Here is a 23,505-nt window from a genome sequence, read left to right as displayed (position 1 = left end):
GGAACTTGCACCAGCAATCGATGCTGATTCATTTCGGTTATTTCTATAATACAAAACAACGTGTATTCCACATTACCGCTATACAGTATAATAACAGCCTTAGGTTCATCCTCACACTGTTCCCACCAGATGATTATATTTACATTCAACAATGCTTTTCCAATAATAACTTCATTCGTTGCATAATTATGCATAAAATACCATCAATCCCTTCATGCCTCTTGCGCGTGGAATATACATTGGGCTATTGCCTGTCACAAACTTAATTGAATCAGCTGTATAAGCCTGTTTCAAACGTCAAACTCTTGATGTGTAATGGCTGCATTTCGATGTTAAGAAATTATTTTCTGAATTTAAATTAGGCAAATGCTGTCTCAGCCGTTATTTTTTGGTAATATAGCGAGATGTTTTAGTGTATTATTATCATAAAAAAAATAAAAATAATATTAAATAGAATTCTGCATACAAAAAATTCGAATACCAGGATGCAACGTGTAGCCGACAAATCACTCCGCATCAAATGTGGTATGCTCAAAATGCAACCTTGCAACCCAGGCTTATCTACCTACGCTCCACAGGCACGCTGCGGCGAAAACCTGGTCCATGCTGGTCACGTGATTCTTTTGGCACGTCTTTCCCGCACGGAAATGGGTGGAATACAATGCAGCGCATAAATCATATACGGTTAAAACAGCGTGTTCCAGCATGGACTGAACTGCTATTTTTAGTATTTATTGCTTAGCGGCAGTGCAAAACCACCTGGACTGTCATAAATGTTAAAAATGGCGGAAGTGGCATGTTAATTTTGCCACCCCTCTATTATAGCGTTGAACTTAGCGCTACTTAAAAATCTCGCATAATCTGGGAGATTTTGCGCTGTCACATGACCAGCATGAACCAGGGCTTTCGCCGCAGTGTTAGCCATGGGGCGTAGGTAGAAAAGCCTGCCTTATGAGGTTGCCTAAAATAGATAAAAAATTTGTTTTGACCTGATGGCCTTCCTAAGGAGCGTCACGTTTGAAACAAAGTTTGCGACAGGACTTGCAACACCAGACGTGGTTCTATTTGCCAGAACATATATAGCTCAGGCGTTTTTCACATCTTCCCTGTCGTCATTATAGTTGTACCCACTGTTTTCGACTTGGCCATCTTTAGTTTCCATTTCCAGTGAAGTTCTTAAAGAAGCCGCGACCTGTTTTTCTTTTACTGCTTTTGCCTGCAATAAAATTATCTGATTACTCTTACACACTTGTTGTATATAAGGGACTACAATTAAGCCATGTACACGAAAGCTAAGAAATTTGCTCATGTTGCGCCAGTTAAAATTTCATTTTCTTTGCATAAAACTTTGATTAAAATGCCTATAGCTTGGATGGGGATTTTGAATATCAAAAGGTCAAAGTATTTTCAAAAACTTTGTAATCGCATTTTGTTATTGAAAAACTTTGTCTTGGTGGATTTATTAGCCTTTAAAGTTACCGGATAAGACGTCAAATCGGGAATTTTGTGCAACTTAAACAAAAAAAATTGGTTTGCAATTCCCGATTTGACATCAACCTGGCCGCAACAAAAATATAAATTTGAAAAAATCGAGGTGACAGCTAATAAAAGAATAAGAGTGAAAAAAAAGAGAAGTTATGCTTGCTGCAGTGTCAGTAGGAACCTCGGTTCTTTCTCTAGTCTTAACTGTTTTTTAAAGGTCGACTAAACTTTCATTTCCTTAAACCAACCTTCTCTCTTTTTTGTTGATAGACTAACAGCGCAAAAACGCAGATGACAATTGAGAATGAGAGAATAACAACAATAAGGGCTACATAACCATAACCTGAATAAATATAAAATTGAAAGTCAAGGTTTCTGAAAAAGATTTGCCATTAACAAAAGGTTTGAAACATAAACACATGTATTCTAAGAATGTGAAGATGATCTTTTTTAGCAGTACTGAAAAGGCGATAAATGGCGTTTTATAAAATTCAGCTGTTTTTCACGTATTCATCTCTGTTCTTTGCTATTAATTATAAATCTGATTGCACTATCAGTCTTCTTATTAAGTTGTTACGATCAACGAGGCTCTTTATCATATTCATCAAAGGGTTATTTGGCAAAACTGAGTCCTGTTTTTTGAGTTAAAACTTTTTAAAGCTTGAAAAGTCAATGGATATCGCTATTCGCTTATTAAAGAGCCTGTCCCTGGTTTTTCCAAAACCATTTATAACATTTTTATAAATGAATTTATATAAATTACTGTACTGCCAATCTGCATGTAATTGCATATATGTCAGTTAATCCGTCACTGCTTATAATATCTATTCAATGGTTTCATTTTAATTCCAAGTTCAAGAAACCTACTTAGTTCATCGTCATCATCGTCATCATCTTCAAATCCTGCCATTGGGACTAAAAATTTCAAAATACAACAAAATAAAAAATTATAAAATAAATCACTAGTGCTTGATTAGATTATTTTCCAGAGTTTCCACATATGATTTGCATATAACTGTCTTCATTCCAAAGTTGCCACGACTGTCTTCTTTTCAAAAGGATGCACATAATATATTCTATTAACACAGATCCCTCCCCCTCATTATTGACAATTGCAAGGAAATTTCCTTTCATTGTAAAAAACCCTGATCATTTCAAATTTTCTTTGAATACCGAATACAAATTTCTCGTGGAATGTTGTATAGGAATATTTTAATTATAAAATACAAATTTTCAACACAATTTAAAGATGAGGTAAAGTCCGTTCTACGCATATATTCCGCGCAGCAACACATTCCATTAGTGGGGAAGCAACTTTTGGAATGTTAATGATATGCGATATTAGCCCGTTGTATTACAAACGGCAGTTCGGGCGTACAATTATTTTATTTTATGTCGCAAGGCGAAGAGGCTCGAGTTGCAAGTGACGATGATAAATTATCTTATCAAAAGGCTGCTAGAAAAAAGCAATATTATGCTGAAAGGAATGCTCCAAGAGTTTATTTGTTGAATGAAGACACGAGATGGCGAGGCTATTTGTCGTCGCTACAGACGCTACCTTCTCGCTTGTCCTACAATTACAAATATATGAAGTTTTAAATAACGGCCGGTTTATTTACAAGCTTCGCTTTATATTTTCTTCAAAATATAATACTATTTTCTTCTAAATATAATATAAAATAAGCATATTCATCACAGATTACAGCCGTTGAGCGAGAAGAAAATAAGAAAACGACGCATACGTCATGTAAAGATTATATAACCAACGTAAACAAACATTGTTATGCGCAGAATATATGCGCAGAACGGACTTTTGACAAACGGACTAGGCCTAAAAGTCAATCTTTACCTCCACAATTAAAGCCATCGCCACGAAGTCCTTCTTTGCAGGTGCAATTAAATGAGCCAATTGTATTTGCACATGTGGCATTTTCATGACAAGGTCCGCCTGAACATTCGTCAATATCTTATGCATATAAAAGAAAAATCGTTGCAAATTATTGCTCATGTTTTAGTACAAAAATACCTCCAGTGACGGTGTGCTATATGACTGTGCCAGATGTATAAAAAAGAGATTTTCGCTTTATACAAATCAGCAAGTTTGTTTACATTCTCAGTTTATATCCAATTGGAATGCATAAATTTTAACTATAATTCCACCATTAAAAACTTAGGCATTCTGATTGGCTTTGCCGAAAAATGTAAACAATTGTGGCGATTAGTTTAAAAGGAAATTCCACCTTGTTCATGCTTAAAGTTGTCAAAGTGATTTGTATAGTCAGCATGCAAATGCTTAGAAAAAATTACACGTAATACGGTGACTCATTTGTCTTATTGAAACCGAAATTGATGACGATTACACCTTTATACAAATAAAAAATTTAATGATTGATGACTTAGTTGTGTCTTACACATATTGAATCTCTCCTAGTGCTTACATACCTTTACAGTGCGTCCCGTTTCCACTGTACCCAGAATTGCAGATGCAAATGTAACACCCGTTTGTGTTTTGACAAATCGCATCCGCATTGCAAGAAAATATGCCACATTTGATGCTATCTAGAAAAAGGACTCAGTACATCAGCTTTTATATACTTACATTGGAAAGTTTTATATAAAAAACACTATTTAGAAATCCACCACCAAAAGCCTTTTAAAAATGAAGTTATTTGCATGTCTTCACCTCACTTCCGGATCTATCACCATAGGAATCCAAATAAATAGCCGTACAAATATTAAAATAGATTTATTACACTAATTTTGAATAAATTTGCATTGTATTGCCCTGTTTTGACTGTTTTCAATCTTGCGCTGTGAATTCAGTGACGTATAGTAAATCGGGAATACGATGCATAAGAGTTATATATTCCACAAGGAAATTTCCTTTCATTGTGGAAACCCTGATCATTTCAGATTTTCTTCGAATACCGAATACAAATTTCTCGTGGAATGTTATATAGGAACATTATTTTATTTATAAAATACAAGTTTTCAACACAATTTATATACTTAATCCGCTGTTGTTTTAAGCTAGGCCTAAAAGTCAATCTTACCTCCACAATTAAAGCCATCGCCACGAAGTCCTTCTTTGCAGGTGCAATTAAATGAGCCAATTGTATTTGCACATGTAGCATTTTTGTGACAAGGTCCGCCTGAACATTCGTCAATATCTTATGCATATAAAAGAATATGAAATCGGTGCAAATTATTCCTCATGTTTTAGTACAAAAATACCTCCAGTGACCGTGTGCTTTATTACTGTGCCAGATGTGCAAAAATTGCGAAATTTAGGCTATGTGCATACGAGCGTCGTGCACACGAGCGTTTCAAAAATTGTTTTTATCTGGTTTATCGCTATGACGCCCTGTCCACACGATGCAAGGATCGAAGATTATGCTCAATATGTTAAATCAGCTTCAACTTCGATTGTAAATTGACGGTGTTTAAAACTGTTTTGGCATGAAAACGAACATGAAAATGCTCGAAAACGTCATCCCGCGTGCACATGGACTAAATCCCCGAGCCGATCTACTTTTCAAGTGGGAAGAAAACTCTAAAATAACACGTCTTCCAACTTTTACAATGAGATACGTATAAAAGTATGCAAAACGTAAACTTGACTAATACTACAATTATCTGCTAAGGAAACACTAAACGAATCGTTGAATTCCATACATGCACACAAGTGCAGTTTATTCCATGCAGTTCCACTGTGTCAATCTTCACATCTGCAGGTAAAACTCCCTTTTCTATCTTTACAAATTGCATTTTCGTGACAAGAGCAGTTATAATCTGATCCGTTTACATGTACAAAAACTTAAAGTTGACATGCAGTTGAGAGAAAGAAGACTGACTATCAGTATCTTTTAGATAAGGCAGATTTCCAGCGGTCATTACCTCATCATGAAATTTTTGATATAGTTCAGTATTAATTGCAACTAATGCTTCGTCAATTGCATTGCAAAGAGAGTTTACACTGACTATGTAAACTACCTGGTAAAAATTTTGCCCCCTCTTCTCCGTCTTGGAAGATAAATGCCATGCCATGAAAAAGAGGTTTTCGCTTTACACAAATCAGCAAGTTTGTTTACATTTTCGGTATATAACCCAATCGGAATGCATAAATTTTGACCATAATCCCACTATTAAAAACCTAGACATTCTGATTCGGACATGTCGCAGTGATTGGAAGCTTTCGTCCAATTGGATAATGCTTTTCTATGCTTTCTAAAGAACGAAACTATGCTATTGGTTGAAACAGAAATGTATTGTAAAGTTCAGCCAATAAAAATCATTCTTGCGAGGAGCTGCGACACTACCCTTCTGGATTGGCTTTGCCGAAAATGCAAGCAATTATGGCCATTAGTTTAAAACGAAATTCCACCTTGTTCATACTTAATGTTGTCAATGTTATTTGTATAGTCAGCATGCAAATTCTAATAAACAAATTACACATAATACGGTGAAACCGAAAATGAAACCGAAATTGATGACGATCAACACTTTTATACAAATAAGAAATTTAATGATCGATGACTGAGTTGTGTCTTATACATATTGAATCTCTCCTAATGCTAACATACCTTTACAGTGCGTCCCGTTTCCACTGTACCCAGAATTGCAGATGCAAATGTAACTCCCGTTTGTGTTTTGACAAATCGCGTCCGCATTGCAAGAAAAGTTGCCACATTTGATGCTATCTAGAAAAAGGACTCAGTACATCAGCCTTTATATACTTACATTGGAAAGTTTTATATAAAAACACTATTTAGAAATCCACCACCAAAAGCCTTTTAAAAATGAAGTTATTTGCATGTCTTCACTTCACTTCCGGATCTATCACCATAGGAATCCCAATAAAGCAGTACAAATATTAAAATAGATTTATTACACTAATTTTGAATAAATTTGCATTGTATTACCGTACTTTGACTGTTTTCAATCTCGCGCTGTGAATTCAGTGACAGTGACGTAGTAAATCGCGAATACGATGCATAAATTAAGATATAGTTATATATTCCACAAGGAAATTTCCTTTCATTGCATGTGGAAAACCTGAATTCATTTCAGATTTTCTTTGAATACCGAATACAAATTTCTCGTGGAATGTTATATAGGAATATTTTAATAATAAAATACAAGTTTTCAACACAATTTATATATTAAATCCGCTTTTGTTTTAAACTAGGCCTAAAAGTCTTTACCTCCACAATTAAAGCCATCGCCACGAAGTCCTTCTTTGCAGGTGCAATTAAATGAGCCAATTGTATTTGCACATGTAGCATTTTTGTGACAAGGTCTGCCTGAACATTCGTCAATATCTTATGCATATAAAAGAAATATGAAATCATTGCAAATTATTGCTCATGTTTTATTACAAAATATACACGTAATACGGTGACTCATTTGTCTTATTGAAACCGAAATTGAAGACGATTACACCTTTATACAATACGAAATTTAATGATCGATGACTGAGTTGTGTCTTATACATGTTGAATCTCTCTAAGTGCTTACATACCTTTACAGTGCGTCCCGTTTCCACTGTACCCAGAATTGCAGATGCAAATGTAACTCCGGTTTGTGTTTTGACAAATCGCGTCCGCATTGCAAGAAAAGTTGCCACATTTGATGCTACCTATAAAAAAAAGACTGAGTTTATAAGCATTTATATACTTACATTGGAAAGTTCTATTTAAAAAATACTATTTAGAAATCCATCACCAAAAGCCTTTAAAAGTTATTTGTCTTCACTTCACTTCCGGATCTATCACTACGCATTATATTTATTTGACGGATTCTGTGATAAATAAATATTTGTCACACCTGCTTGCACGTTGGTCCAGATTGAAAGAACGGCAAACATCGTTATTGAGACGATTGTCATCTAAAACGACATTATTAAATCAACTTTATAAGTTTCATCAATATAATAGCCAAAATTCTGACACACTTTACTAAATTCTAATTTTAAATCTCTAATTTCTTAAGATTGTTAAAAAGTGCAAACTTTTGAATAATAGATATTTGAGTAAGAAATAATGAGATTTGAAGAAAAAAATTGGTCAATAGTTTTAAAAATGTCAAAATTAAACATATATAGCTATTTTAAAAAAAATTCAGATGTTTGTCAATTTTTGAAAAGTCTAGACAGAGATGCCTCTTAAAATCTCTTTTATCAACAACGGACGTGCAAAAGTACTTTTAAGGTCCATTTACACTGTGTGATTTGTTGTATACGATTCTTACCCTGGCGTATCCGCGTATGTATGTATATAAACACGCGTACATACGTCACATTTTGAAATAGGCATTTTACGACTAATATACAAGATTGTGGTGTCATCATTCGTTTCCATAATAGTCCTTTAAATGTCAGAAGAAAATTACAAAAATATTTTGAAGTGTTTTACAGTAGATCCAGTACATTTTGGCACATCATTAAATTCATGTGTTTTTAACTAAAACATTACATACATGCACGTTGCACGTGGGTCATGTGTCATTAATTTTAAAGTATTGTCAGGGCAAGAAAAGGTGGAACCGTAGAGCTACAAGCGAAAATTCGGGGACTCCCATGCCGAATAAAAATATGCAATATGATTATGGAATGCATTCTCAAAAATACACACATTTGGCATTTGATTATATTTGCTGTCAAAACATACTGTTGATGTGTTATCCTTCAAAAATCTTATTTCCCAATTTCTCGAACGAATTCAAAAAAAATTAGATGTTAATTAGTGCAGTAATACCAATATTTGATATCATATGATGGACAATTACATTTGCCACTATGTTAGACCATAGACATTCCAAAAGATATCTTTTGGATTGTCTGCGGTTGGACTAACATGCATATGCATGAGACGTATGTTAAAACGTGCATGTATGAACATGATTATGGCATTTAAACTGCCGGCGACTCCTTAACTGGCCAGCTAAGCCATTTAAAGCTACCTACATTACTGTATTAAACTGCATGCTATCTTTCTGGAATTTTAGCATTCGTTGTCAAAATAAAATAGCTGTATTGCAGATGTCACAGTCTCTTGAATGAATATTAGCTATGTTAAAACACAACGACTGCAGTATAAGCATTGCAGCTAATACTGATAAGCTCGCATTATTGGGATAATAGATCACCGGTATGGCACTAAATTAAACATGGACACATTTTTTAAGTCGTCTTATAAATATGGGCTTGTGCCAAAATACCTAAAGCGATCAGTAATCCCTAATCGCTGTATACCCACAAATATGGAGGCGGAACTTAAACTGTATATAATTTGGTTAGATCTGAAATTAAAATGTCATCAAATAACAAATTACTTAGCAACTTACCCTTGAGATAACAGAAAGTAATGAAGGGTACATCTTGAATTATCGCTCAACTAATCAAAATGCCGTCTAAAATGCATTGCTAGTGAAAAATGTAAACATGGGAAGTTGTCTGTCAGCGTTTATTTGTGTTATTATGATGTTTCAAATTTTTGCATAAAATTACCTTTAAAGAACCTATAACCAACAGCAGGAGTCGAATGCACGAGCTCTGAGACGATTAATTTTATCAACATGCTTTCCAGCACATAATATATCTGAAAATAAACATTTATAAGTTTTAAAATAGATTGAAATAAATATGCACTTTCATCTTCTCATAAACCGAAGGACCAATATTATAGCTAGAAGATCATATATAATATTTTAATAAGATTGGTTAGTTAATTAATGCATGAATTTAGATGCGACCGTGAGAGTTATCTATAATAACGTCTTACAGTGCGTATATTATATTGTTCACTGTAATTATTCCCTATATTAAACCTATTCATTATATATTCTAGAAGAATGCCAGAGATTTTTAAATACCCACACGAACCTATAAAGAAACTCGTATCGTGAGTGATTGCTTTGCGGCGTAATGGTTGAAGGAATAGTAGAATACAATATTTATTTAGTCAACAATATTTAATCAATATAAACATGCAGGGAGCAGCGTGGCAGCGTCTTCAAACAACTTAGCATCAAATGTGGTATAACAACTGTCTAAAATAGACAAAAAAACTTCTAGCGTTTCGAACTGAGGGCCTTCGTCAGGAGAGTTAGTATGATAATGATAACCATACTATACAACATTTAATGCTATATTTATTCGTGATTTAATCAAGCCCGTTTAACACAAAAGGTGGATAAGTAAAATTTAAGTAAACTTCAATATTATGCACTGAATATGTAGTTGTAAACAGTATATCTTTGTATTAATTAAGGTTAAAAATATTTACTTTGCTTCTTCAATAAAACGATACATTTGTTTTCTATACTTAACTTAGCCACCGTTGAAGCTAAACGGGCTTGATACAACTGGCCCCTGATGCGGAGTTTGTATTCTCGATCTCGAAGTTACAATTACATACAAATATGTGCAGTATCATGATCACCAAAGAACAGGGAATAAATGTTACCGCAGAGTCAATCATCACTATTGTTGTTAAGAGCACAAGTGTAAAAGAACTGATTAATTCTGCTTTCTTAATTTGTCAATCTACCAGCCTTGATGTAGGGCCCAATAGATCGGGCGGAAATATGCATTCTGCAACATATCCTGTTATTAAAGTTAACACAAAAGTTGGGGGAATTTTGCAAACGTTTTGTTACTATAACATTAGCTGTGATATCATAAAGGGAGCTAAAAGTTTATTTGGATTAGAGCCTTATAACCACCCTTTGAAGAGCGAAAACAAAGATCCTGAGGGAATGCCTATATGAAGTATACCTTGGTAACACTGAACATATATAATGCATAGAGCGTTTCAAAATGCACGACGATAACATGCCGGATGATAACATAACATAAATGCATGACTGACAATAACATACTGGATGATGCAGTGTAAATTGGGTGTAATGATGTAGTTTTTACATAGAAAGAAAGGGCGGTTATTTAGCTTTATTCTAATACCTTTTTCCTGTCGTGAAAGATGGCAATGACCAAATGTTCTTGCTTTAAAATTGCTGGCTGACAACCACATAATCTTTCACCGCCGAGGAATAATAATTCAAATTTGCTTTTGTTTGTATTCAGCCGGACAAGTATATGTTATGTAACGAAAATTAAAGCTATTGCTGAAAAGCACTGCTATTATATACAACGTGATATTCGATATGTGTGAACCAGGGAGAGTGGCGTACGGGACAATATAATTGAGGGGGGGGGCACATATTAACAGACCTGTAAAGACAATGGATTTGAACAGAAATTAATCTTGCACAACATGAATATATGAATACGTGCGCTCCCAATTATCGTGTCCCGTATGCCACTGACCATGAATGTAAATATAAATTTTTGCTAGGGAGGAGGGGAGGTAGTCTCAAATGGTTGCACAAAAATATTCAGATCGTGGACGCTGATACTATGTATAACTATGTATTCATGTGTCTAATTTTTTGCAATAGACCTTTTACGCTTGCATTAAAAACTTAACCATTTTAGACCATGTGAGGTGAAAGGGGTTAATTTGCATACAAGCTGAAAAGGTCTATTGGAGAGGATGTTGAGACCGACTGCTGGTTGAGATCGCTGGCGGAGGGTGTGCCTCCCCCAAACACCTCTCAAAATTTACGATCGTGAGTAAATCGTAACGATAATTCAGTTGCCATATTTGATTTCAATATTGCTACTTCGAACCAGCCGAATTGAAGGACCAGTCAGTGGAAGTATTTTAATATTTTAAGCAGCGTGGTGGGGGTGATTAAACGGTTTTAAAACGATTTTTATTTGTCAAAAAAATCATCGTCAAATTAAAAACTAATTATATATCTGATATCCACTGATTATATATCTTGATAGCGTCGAAGGATGCCTTGATCTGCTCGTCGAACAAGTATCATAAAATGTTTTTACAATAAATGTTCGTTGTTCTGTGCTTAATTGAGGCACTGTGTTCTTCAAAGCTATCGTTGAACATTGAATAAGATGAATTTTTGCGATAGATTTGCATTTTAGTTTTCAGTAATAATTAGATTTTAAAGCCCTTTAGGACTAATTTTCAATAAAACAAACGTCCAATTTCCATCGGCGGAAAATTGTGATGTTTATGAATTTTTTTTGTCGAACCAGTACTCCTTCATTTTTCAACTAAATGACACGTACAACATGTCATTTGAAAGAGAAATAAATGAACTTAACAATGGTGTAAGAATCAACCAAATTTGTCAAATATATTTTGCATTATTACACGCAAAATTTAGATTCGAATTTTTTTTATACACCCGGAAATTTCTGTGTATGTTCACACAGGCGTCTTTTTCGGGGTTTTTGTCTTGTTTATCGTTTAGAACTGTTCAAATGATCCGTGTAGGGGTAAATATTAGATCAAATTTGTATCCTAAATTGACAGTTCTCGAGACCGTTTGGGCCTGGAAACACAAATAAAAACACAAACATATCGTATGCATTAAGTTTTGATAATTATATACATAGTTTCTGATACAACAGTTATGGCTTATTTTTTAAGCATGCAAGTTTTAGTTTGTTTTATATTTAGGAAACTGTTTAAACCGCTTAACTCTCCACCTCAAGGTTAACTACAATTTGTAATTAGTAGTACGAGTATAGTAGAATTTTGAAATGTTTTAAAAACGACATTAATGTGAAATTTAGTGAATTTGGTCGAATGCACACCCTGTATACCCCATTCAAAATAATTTGAATAATATTGCTAATCAGTTACTAACACTAGTGGTTGTTTCGGGAAAATACAACCATTACTCTTTTATTATTACAAAACGCTCGTGATTGTATATTACGGTGATTGTATATCACGGCCGCTCGTGTTGTAAACATGCATTACTAATATTATAGGCTATGTTTACTGGCCTAATCACCTGTACTAAACCACACCCTGAAGTCAAAATACCAATATTACCAAAAACTGATATCAAATGACAACAAAATTCAATAAGGCAAATTAAAACTGAAAAGTGATTTTTTCATGTTAAATTGTATATACATAGTGTTGTTGACATGAACTAAAAACAATTACTCGCGTACAGGCACTAGGTGATGCAATAGAGCTAAAAATAAAAGTAATTTTACATCGATCTTGAACGGACGATAATCAGGCAAAATGCAAGTTTTAATCACTATCACTATTTCTTTAAAAATTGATTGTTTCTTAATATGGGCACTGAAATAGTTTTGCATCTGCATCATCAAAAGTCGTGCCGCTACTGCTGTTTAGAGCTGTTTTAAACGTCGCTATCGGCTATGGGCATGAATGATCTTATGCGGTGTTTCTATGATTTGAATTTCATGCTTTTGAGATGACGAATGTAATTTATTTAAATTGTTGGATTTATATTATGCTCTCTTTATTAAAGTGGGGCTCGCTTTTAGAGGGAAGAACGTTGACTTCGGCGTCTTATCTCTTTAGTGGCACATCATAAAATTTGAAACAAGCCTGAATATGCCTAAATGCTATCATATTATTTTACAACTGCTGGTTGTCATTTTATGAACGCAAAATATTCCTTATACTAAAACATTTTAAAATCTTAAGATTTTTTATCGCATGCAATAATATCCTTAAATATTTATATAATAATTTCATATATGATTCCATTCGAAAAGACAAAAAAGACTAAGCAGCTATAATGAAATGAGTTTACTGATATGTGCACAAGTTTATATTCCAGTCATCAAGCCAAGTTAATAAAATAATAACTATAACAATTTTTTCATTTTCTTCATTTCAAATATGAGGGTTACCTCGCCTGGACTTGTTCGTTTGGCTAACGCATTTTACCCATACCCATTGGTTGCTCCAGATGCTACAACGAAATGAGATTCGAAAATGTAAATTAGTAAAAACTATTTGCACTAGTTGGTCAAATTTTCTTTAGAGCTTACACTGACCAAATTTTGTCCAATCAGGGTCTGTGTCGATGGTTTTCTTTACATTATTTTGTGACGACGCAAAACCTAAATGTGATTTTGTTTCAAACTTGCGATATTATTTCTCACACTTAAGTTTAAAAAAATGCACGATTTTTATAGATTCTACAAATTTGAATTTATTTCTTAAAGGAGTGTTTAAGATAACCCGAGTTTGATCTACGGCTGCAGGCAACCTTATTTTGTTTAATGGAGTTTCTTGGGATATACATCCTTAATGATAGAATTCACGTTTACGTCGAAAGGCTAAAGTCTACTGAAAAATTACTGTCGAGGTCAAGTTAAAAAAATCACAATAATCGATTGAAACTCATTCAAAAAAATTAAACTACCTCTACTCGTAGACAGAAACAAGGATACCTTAATTTCTATATATTACCCTTTCTCTTGTCCTTTTTCTTATTTTGTAGAAAACTACAATGCCGACGATGATAAGAAGCACAACAACGATAACAACAATAATAATAACCACCACAACATTAGCTATAAAGGAGAAGTTCGAATGCATTTCGTTAATCAATCTAACATGTAGGGGCACCGCAAGGGGAGTTTAGAGCGGCGGGGACATTGCGTCAGGAAATGGTATACATTCATTTTACCTATATGTAACAGCAAGGAGAGGAAGCTTAAACATAATGCACACATGAACATATTTGCGGATACATACGAGAATGTATCTTTAACGTAAGTTTTAATGCAAAGAGCACGCCCATCACGATTTCAACATAGCTTTATATTAAAAATTAGGGCCACTCAATGAACATACTATGGTATGGCGATATAATTATATAAAGTAGCAAAGAGTATGGGCACAGAATACCTAACAGAAGTAGAACTCTATACTATTTTTCGTAAGTGTGATTCGTCATGATTCGTCACTTAGCAAGTGCATTTTTTTGAGGCTGTCACCCCCCTGTCAATGTCTAAAATCGGCGCATTTTTAGTATTGGCAGGGGGGACTACCTCAAAAAAATGCACTTGCTAAGTGACGAATCATGACGAATCACACTTACGAAGAAAGTACAGGAGTTCTACTTCTGTTTGGTATTCTGTGGTATGGGCCTTAATCCCGTCAGAAGAGGACAGTGGGGAGCTAACTCAGTCCTCCTCTGTCTACGTGGCTCAGGCGTTCTTGCAAAAAAATCTCTTGCAGTCAGTCTCCACAACACAGTTAAGCATAAACTGCATTTGGTAAGGGGAAAAACGATTATCTACAATCCCTTGCCCAGAGAGTTTTGGGTTTGAAAATAACTCGGCAATACTATACATAGGCAACGACACTTACACGAATCCTCTTCTTTTGTCTTTACTGAAATTTCTATTTTGTCTCCACTGCCCTCTTTATTATATCCATGGACTGTGATGTCGTAAAATGTATCACTTTTCAATTCACGTAATACAACATTAGATGCATCTGATGACATATTCTGCGTCTTGTATTTTAATTGAGACTTTTCTTTGTGGCTTACTATGTAACCAAATATTTTGAAAAAGTCGTTCGCTGCAGGTTTTTCCCAACGAATGTCAATTCTGTCCTCGGTGACCTTGGAATGATTAAGACTCTTTGGTGGAGGAGGTGGTTCTGTAAAGAATGCAAGAAAGATAAGCCCGCAAAATTTATTTGTTTTAATAAATAAGAAATAGATGCATGATTCCAATTACGAATTAAACTATTCCGTGCAATCGTCGTTCCGAAGGTCTTAATTCTAATTTTTTTAAATCTTATTCTCTCATTGACCTTTCCATAATAGACCAACTTTTGATTTAGGAAGCAAAAAGAGAATTTCCGAAAATGGTATACTAAACCAAGTAAAATTTCGAAGTTTCTCGAGACGGCATTGTTATTCATTGTTATTACGGGCAGACGTTTGTAACTAAATTAGTTACACACTTCCGTTCGTCATACAAAAGTGTATAAGAACTACCTACTTCAAGATCTCTTTACATTCTGTGCATGCAATAAAAGACATAGATGTTAAAAACTTCCTTAAATTTACCTTGTATAATATTTTGTCTTTAATAATTCTGTACTCTCCAAGTTTCCCTTCATCAAGAATTTTCTTTTTCAATGTTTCGCCAACCACAACTTTCTTATTAGTATCTGGATCTCTCCGGTAAATAAGCCTAAATTCTACTACGAGAGATCCGTTCCTACGTTAAAGTATGAAAAAAAACACGAGTGAAAATCTCAGAAACGTAAGAACTTATTGGTCAAGAGAGCACTCCATCGGCACTGACATGTGCATGAATTTGAATATATTTTCAGAATTAGCGTCAGTTTTAAAAACCTCAAATGCCATAGATTTAAACCCTGTTTTGAAATACTAAATTTTACTTTATTTTATTCTAACCTTGTTCATATTTCCATGATTTTAAAGTTGCAAGGTGGTCTTGGACTTTTTACAGGTTAATTATTTCAGTCAAATTTTATATGATCCATTCATTTTGTCACAATTGAATTCATTTTTTTTCAAAATTGAAACATTTTGACAACGTCATTGCAATGCAAATTATATGGTACTTGTTTTACTGTTATAAAAAGTAAATCGGATAACCTAGTGCTTGGGCGGGTCAGGCTTGTTTTCTCATGACTGCGCACCTTTTTTATATATTCATATATGTTTAATCAGTTGCGCACATTCTTTTTTTTCACAAATATATACGCTACTCTACCTGAATCCCGTGACTTCCGCGCGTTCAAAGTTTGGGGTATCTTTAAAAGTCTCCGTTAGCTAACAAAACAGATCATTGATATCATTATTATGTGGTGCAATACCACCTCCCCTCCACTAAAATTTTTCTCAAAAGCTAAATGTCGTTGAAAATACTAAACCGGAATAAAGATCTGAGCTGTCCTAGGAAACGATAGTTTCGGTGTATTAAACAAAATTAATAAGAATTGACATGAGAGCAAAGGCTTGCAAAATATATTTTAATTCTCGATTTAATGTACTTGCTCTAGGCGTTGCCAAATAACTTTGCATGCCTGATCTAGCATTTATTTTTGTCACCCTGCCTTCGATTTTTCTTTTCGGCATTTCCAGTCTAAAAAACTCCATCGCATTTTACTTTGTATAAAAAAGGATAAAATGTTTGAAATTTTAAAATGATATGTAGCTGATTGTTGACTTTCCATTCATTCCTATTGAATGACGTTCGATTTTGTTTGTTCGTTTGCAATAACACTTAAGGTTAAACAGTAGCGTAGCCAGCCTGACGATTTGTCCCGCTATGCTAATATTTTGTTGTTTATTGACTGTGAAAACAATGAAATTCTAAGGAAAGGAATAATTATAATAACACAAAATTTACATAGCGGGACAAAATCGTCAGGCTGGCTACGCCACTGAGGTTAAATATAGTCCTACAATCCTGGTTATGCACGAGAACAACGTCTCGTGCCGCAACACGAGGATAAGATTTTAGATCATTTTTCAATACTGTCGTATATTTACTATACTACCATGGTTTATTCTAATGATGACGCCTGTATTCAGAAAGCTCATAAACACTCACTCTTTGAGTGTCACATAGAAATTTTGTTATTACTGATCAATTAGAAAGTTTCTTCTTAGTCAATGAAAAGATTTAATACCGCCATGGAAAGTTATAAGAAGAATAAGAACTCCCACTCAATGACTATGAGTGTGAGCGAGCTTTTAGAATACAGGCGTATAAGTGCATATTCGATATATACATGTATATATCGAATAATTTCGCATAAAGATATTGTTACCGCGCTCAATTATTGCTAATTGAAAAGGTTATAATACAGTAGGCTTATGATATCAGAAGAGTCTAGCATGCATGCACTACTGAAAAAGAGAACTTTTTCATATTAAAGTGCAACTTCCGTAAAGAGAATTCAGATTTACCTTATTCGTAATATTCTTTTTCAACTCTATATATTCTTCTGAGCTTTCGTTCTTCAACGCTGGGGTAAACTCCCTTTCTAAGATTATTTCAACTTTTACAACGACGTTTTCTAAAGTGGAAATAATTAAGTTTTAATCATTAAGTGCTTCAAATATTTACGATTGAGAAATATGGACATCACGATCTCACAAATGGCTATTGTTATGTCGGACTGTACACTTTTTTACAAAGAAATATCAAACATGGTTTTCTCAAAAAGGACGGTTAATATGATTGCGTTTTTAAGAACGTTAACATTATAAAAAGCCACTGTGTTAATGTGCAAACGCGTTTCGCAAAAAGGTATGTTTTGTAAATATTTCATTCAAAGGTTTTTCTAAAAAGAAGTGTACGCGTATTCGCCGCCATTTTACCTTTTGATAAATTTTATAGGCATGGCCATGTGTTGTTGCTACACAAATTCTAAACAGCTGATTTCAAAATGCGTAGCTAGAGTATTAGACAAATATTGAGTTATATTAAATTAATATAATAATTACTTATGCATGTAACACCGTCAAAGTAAAAATCTTTAATGCAAGGGCATTTTATTGTACTCTCAGTCAGCGTTTCACATGTTGAATTTCCTGGGCAGATGTCAGGACCATTTGGTGGACATGCACCTATAAACGATTAAAAAACACAATGAGGCAAAAATACCATGCAGGTAGATTTTAACTCTAATTTGACGCGCAACAGTATTCGAGGGTCGAGAGGTCTTCAGCGGTGGGGGCATGCCAAAATTCGATACACTTTCTTTTTACTCTTTTGTTTGACACAAGTTAACACTAAAAATATTATATATGCTAAAACAAATTACTATAGGTATCTTAAAGTCAGAGTTCATTGACACTTTATACGTACCTCGATATGGATGTGTTCTCAACGTTTAAAAATATATGTGGCGTAGCCAGCCCGAAAATTTAGTCATGCTATGCTAATATTTTGGTGTTCATTGACTATGAAAACAATTAACTTTAAGGTACCTAAGTCATGCGTGTTATGCCTATATACCCATGATAAGATTTTTTGCCGTACCTGTTATAACAACTTGAAGAGCGTTAGGATCAACATCAAAATCACCAAATGAGTTATTTCGTACAGCAGCTAGCAGCTCCATTATTCCGGTTTCATCTCCTTTTTTAAATAACACCTCCATATCTGCGATAACGCTTCCAGAGCTGGTGAAATGAAAGAAAAAGCAAGGTTATTATTGAACAAATAATAGCTAGATAAAAATATACAAGAACCGTAATAAATATATTTCTAAAAAGATATTATTTTTTATCTGATTTGCCTGACATTAAATATTCATATTCAATAATGAATGACTGTACTAGCCTGTGATATGAGAGCAATTATTTTTATTAGGGACATTTATTTTCTATATTCAATTTTCAAACATCGACCTTGATCATTTTTCATTATGAAGGCTATTTTCCTGAAGAAGAATCTGAGCAGGCGGAATTTTTCATAGTTCGTTTATTAAATTTGTTTGGGCTTTGGCTCATAGGGAAAATCCCATTCAAGCCCAGTTAAATAGAGTAAAATTCAGCCAAGTTGAAAGTATTCAATATGTATGCTATCTTTAAAACCCATTATCTAATAAAAAATTGACCTCTAAAAATATTTCATCGAAATGTAATTAAGGTTTTTGAAAATATTATGCTAATAATGAACGTTTATAGTGCAATGGCAAGATATAAGGTGTGATGTTCCATTCAACGAGAAGAAGCCGAACATTCCACGTGTTCAAAACAACCAATTAAAAGATTTCCTGTTACCTATTTTGTTATTTCAACTCCCAAATTTCATCATTGCCCGTTTTCTTGAATACTGTCTCGAACTAAAATTCAAAGTTTGAAAAGATCACTCCTTTAACGCTTCAAACAATAAATTTAAATGTCTTGTCTTAATTTACCTATTTCCATATTTTCAATTTAAAAATATAAGTATTTATTCTCGAAAAAAACTTTCGCTTGAGCATTACACTGATATATACAAAAGTTCCAGACGATGTATGTTCAAATAAACGCCGCGGCCAAACGTCTGCGCATGAGCAACGTAATTCACGAGAGGAGATTAATTTTCCTCAATTCAATGAAGATTGTCACAACTGATCTTCCTTAATTGTGTAACCATTTCATTCAGTCCGCACTTCTTGCATGCGGATGGCATGCGTATGACGTTTGACGGTGGCGCAAAATTTAAGCGCTGCTAGAGCCAATCAGATTACAGGAAAGACAAGAAAACCGCCACTATTAATTTGTAAAGTCGGATTGTATGATTTTACATGTTGCAAAGGATATGTAATATAAACTAAACAAACCGCGTTTTCAATCCTTGTCTTCAAGTTTCTAAACTCTTGAGAACTTGCATTGCCAAGGGCCGCTGTATAGTCTTGTTTTAATGTTAACTGAACACGATGTAGTATGGTCTCTAAAATTAAAAAAGGTATTTTCGTTATGTTTTTGAGCTAAAGGATATAAGTGCAGTCTTAGTCGAGCAGTAGAAGGCGAATATGTGACTTCACACAAATAGCTTTTGGACATATTTTGACTCACCAAAACATTTTCTCTTTCGTTTTACCTCGTAGGTCATCGTCATCGCGGTCTCTCAATCATGTTCTGTATTTTATTTATTAGATCATCGCAAGCGCAACCACAATTTTGGTTTAATATTCATTTTGAAAATCAAAGTCCAAATAGCATTGAGATACACCACACTCATTTGGGCATCGGTGTTTTTATGGCCGGTCCATATGGTTCGTTAGCTATCTATTATATTTAAACTGACATTATTTATTTGACTTATCGCATCTATGGATCATCTTAGTCCACACGTATCCGGATATTTTTAAAAACGAAGGTTTTTTATCCGTTTTGGCCTTGCGTCCACACGTGACCGGCGTTTTCGGCAACCGAATTCGGCAACCATGCAGATAGAATTCGTTCCCGTAGACACATTCACTGCAGTTTCCCGCACCGTGAGAGTGTCTTCAATCAGAATTACAGTGAAATGTAACATAAAAGTGGAAATTAAAGTGTTAGAAAAACGTGCGAAGTTGTTTGAGCAACAACGGCTTGTCGAAATGACGTGTCAAACGTTGACATAATTATTTCCTATAAAAGTTGTACGTTTCGCGCCGAAAACGTGAAAGTTTTAACAAAGAAACGAAACGTTTCATAACAGAAACATCGTGAAAAATCGCACTCAACGCTTGAACGAAAATGGTAGTACATGATTTGCCTATGAATATTTTTCCAGTCAGAACGAACGACCTTTTCCTTTATGCGTTTCTCCTTTTATGGTCCGTATGTCCGTATTTGGTAACATGCATTAACTTGAACTTATATTAAGTATTGGACTATATTACAATAACAGTTTTTTTTATTTCTATGAATAACTCAACCACTCGCATGGGTAAGGCGTTTAAACAAAAAAAATGACAACGAAAGAGAATAAATATGTTTTGTGGACAATTGACCCAATTTTTCGTTGAATTTAACTATAGTGCATGTTTTCAGAGAGTATGAACGTATTCGATTTTGTTATATACCTGGGTCATCACCGCATCCACCTGGCTCATCCCTTTTCACCCGGATTTGCTTTACTGGTTGTTCAAGAAGTGCGACTAACAGGTTGCTTGATTTGTCTTCTTGTTCAAGAAACCAGTTTAGTTCTATTTTTAAGAGCCAAACAATTTAGAAGGTTAAAGAGAAGACTCCGGTGTTGGGCGCTATTCCAAAGACTAATTACCTAAGGCGATGTAAAAAATGCTTTTGAACAGGACTAGCGTCCTTAAATTAACTTTACATACATACATTGTATAAATCCTTCTCTTTCTACTGGTATGAAATGTACACGTATTATATTTATAGATCAGGGAAATATTTCGCTGGCGCCAGGAAAAGTGACGGCCACCAGTGCTTGGCACTCAGTCTGAACGCAGCCTAATACTGAAAAATTTTAGTGTTTTTTTTTTCAGTAATAATTTTCCCAAATACTAGCATTTTTTTCGTGGACACACAGTGTTCACGCAATTACTCTGGTTTTGAACTGGTACATGCAGTCGGCGCGTGACGTGCGGGATGAGATTATTATCATAGTTCAAAAATCGGGGACTCATATGTGACATTGCCAAGAATTGAGAACCTGTAATACAACACCGTATCGCGGAATTTGAATTTGAGTATATTATTATACCACTGCAGGGGGGGGGCAACTACACCACCGGTTTCCTTTCATACTTTGTAAGCAAAAACAATATTGTGTGAAACATGCTTTGTGTGTTGTAATTATAACATTTCTTTTATTTTAAATAGGGGATATAGGATATATAAATAAATATGCTTCAATTTCCTCTTTCGCAACAATTTTCATTCCGCGTGTGTTTTCAGAAATTATCAACTGGAATAATCGTCAAATAATGTGATATTCCTATAATTTTCGCAGTATCTCGTTTCTGAAGCAGCTAATTTGCGTAGAAAACAAGAGAACGTGCAATGCCATATTGTTGACCTTACTTATGATTTTCTGTTGCTCCCATGATTGTTCCATCTCGACTTTTTCATCCGAATCCATTGCGATGGTTTGGTAAATTACATCTCCTATACAAGAAGTTGGTTATTAGCCCTTTTTACTTGAAAGAACATAATCTAATCGCAGGATACGGGATATCTGATCGTGAAGACTGCCAAGACCTGGACTTTTCTCATAGACACTTTATTTGTCTTTAATGCATTGGTGGTTTTAATTGGAATTAAAATAAGGAATTCTGAAGTAAATTGTTACTATTAGTTTGAAGTTCTTCCCACATGGGTATGTTCTCGTGCTATCCCAGCCCCCCGCATCCCCCCCCCTATAGCTGGCTCCGCGGTCCCTGTAGACCTATTATTTGTATTTTCTTTATATTAATTTTTGCTATTAAGCATTTACAGAATAAGTGCGATGCCACATTACCTTGAAACCAATTAGTTTCACTTACCCACAGTGACATTATTAGACAGCATAGAAACAACTGATTTGTCTTCAGAATCATCGCTCTTATTTCTATGAATAATCATATAATGGTATATTGTGGCTCATTTAGTTAGCGCCAGACACTGAGTATATACCTCACATTAACCGTCAAAGACAAAATATTATATTAAATTGCACTTTCTTGCTCTCTCCCTGCTGGTGCAGAAATTACTGTTGTTCGTCTCTTTCACCTACGAGCACCTTTGATTTTAAAATATGCCAAATTACTTTTCACTTTTTGTGGACAGAGAGTTTGCGGTTTATTTAGATAAAGGAACAAATGTCATCCGTATTAAATCAAAGAAAATTGCCAAAATAGTTCTTCTCCATGAAGAAACAAGCGATCTGAGCCAGCTAGAAGTAGTTCAGATTTCCATAAAAGCTGCGCTTTAAATCGATCTGAAGTGACCCACCCCGGTGTAATCATCTTTTATCGAACGTTTATTTACCATTTGTTCCATCATGACCTTATCCGCTGTAAATTATTTTAGATGTTTGCAACGAGAAGGGTATATCAAAATGAGGAAATAACTTTGTATTTCGTGCGGAAATATGCAGCTAATTGTTACACGTATCTTAGCAGATAAAGTCCATTACTTATTGGGATTTTCCGTAAACTGTCTTAGTTTAAAATGTACTTCTCCGGTATACATCAATGATCTAACAATATGCATTGGAAAGCAATTTATATCTAATGTGTTACTCAGAAGATCGAGTCCAGACAAGCATTTGTAAAGTTTGATGCAACTGACCCTTACCATGCATGCATGCATACACAGTACTCAGAAGACTCTCCCGGGGATTGCGTACATAATATTAACTTTCCAATGACAGGCCTGGAGATTCATTATTGTCGTGACAAGTAATTTTCGTATGGATGTCCAGTTTGAAATTTGTTTGTTTTTGTATTTAATCGGTCATTGTGACTGCACACATATATTAAATCTATCCATTAGCAACCTTAACATGTTCCGACACTTACGACTAATGGAACCAGGCTTATTCTGGCTTGCATTGTCGACATTGATCCGTGTTTATAAGATCGCGGCATGCACAGCTAAACAATGGCAAACATGAACTAATGACGTTTTTGTTGCTCAATAAAATTCGGGCGAAAAATTTTGTTA

General features: G+C 34.5%; 2 protein-coding genes across 3 annotated transcripts; both read right to left on the bottom strand.

Annotated features, from left to right (window-relative positions):
- Window positions 1-394: 394 nt before the first annotated feature.
- On the bottom strand, window positions 395-15,018 carry LOC114536788 (latent-transforming growth factor beta-binding protein 1-like). Of its 2 annotated transcripts, XM_028558133.1 has the most exons (16): window positions 14,727-15,018; window positions 13,821-13,924; window positions 13,403-13,468; window positions 13,256-13,317; window positions 8,990-9,080; window positions 8,827-8,905; window positions 7,309-7,369; window positions 7,004-7,120; window positions 6,687-6,803; window positions 6,066-6,182; window positions 4,536-4,652; window positions 3,925-4,041; window positions 3,332-3,448; window positions 2,350-2,397; window positions 1,731-1,825; window positions 395-1,216 (listed from the first exon to the last, which is right to left on the bottom strand). In XM_028558133.1, the coding sequence occupies exons 6-16, from the start codon at window positions 8,857-8,859 to the stop codon at window positions 1,085-1,087; spliced, it is 1,071 nt and encodes a 356-aa protein (XP_028413934.1). In that variant the 5' UTR covers window positions 8,860-8,905; window positions 8,990-9,080; window positions 13,256-13,317; window positions 13,403-13,468; window positions 13,821-13,924; window positions 14,727-15,018; the 3' UTR covers window positions 395-1,084. The 2 variants fall into 2 exon arrangements, with proteins under 2 accessions (XP_028413934.1, XP_028413935.1); XM_028558134.1 differs by lacking the exons at window positions 8,990-9,080; window positions 13,256-13,317; window positions 13,403-13,468; window positions 13,821-13,924; window positions 14,727-15,018 and having other exon boundaries at window positions 8,827-8,931.
- Window positions 14,653-21,967, bottom strand: LOC114536812. Its single transcript, XM_028558155.1, has 9 exons — window positions 21,883-21,967; window positions 20,916-21,038; window positions 19,686-19,795; window positions 18,395-18,537; window positions 17,857-17,979; window positions 17,317-17,426; window positions 16,115-16,173; window positions 15,439-15,592; window positions 14,653-14,985 (listed from the first exon to the last, which is right to left on the bottom strand). The coding sequence occupies exons 4-9, from the start codon at window positions 18,513-18,515 to the stop codon at window positions 14,653-14,655; spliced, it is 900 nt and encodes a 299-aa protein (XP_028413956.1). The 5' UTR covers window positions 18,516-18,537; window positions 19,686-19,795; window positions 20,916-21,038; window positions 21,883-21,967.
- Window positions 21,968-23,505: the final 1,538 nt, after the last annotated feature.

The sequence above is a fragment of the Dendronephthya gigantea genome, unplaced genomic scaffold (assembly GCF_004324835.1).
Source record: "Dendronephthya gigantea isolate DGI-Jeju-01 unplaced genomic scaffold, DenGig_1.0 000147F, whole genome shotgun sequence".
In the NCBI taxonomy this organism is placed as follows: Eukaryota; Metazoa; Cnidaria; class Anthozoa; order Malacalcyonacea; family Nephtheidae; genus Dendronephthya; species Dendronephthya gigantea.
The sequence above is the reverse complement of the archived record's forward strand: the minus strand, read 5'-3'. Positions and strand labels throughout refer to the sequence as shown.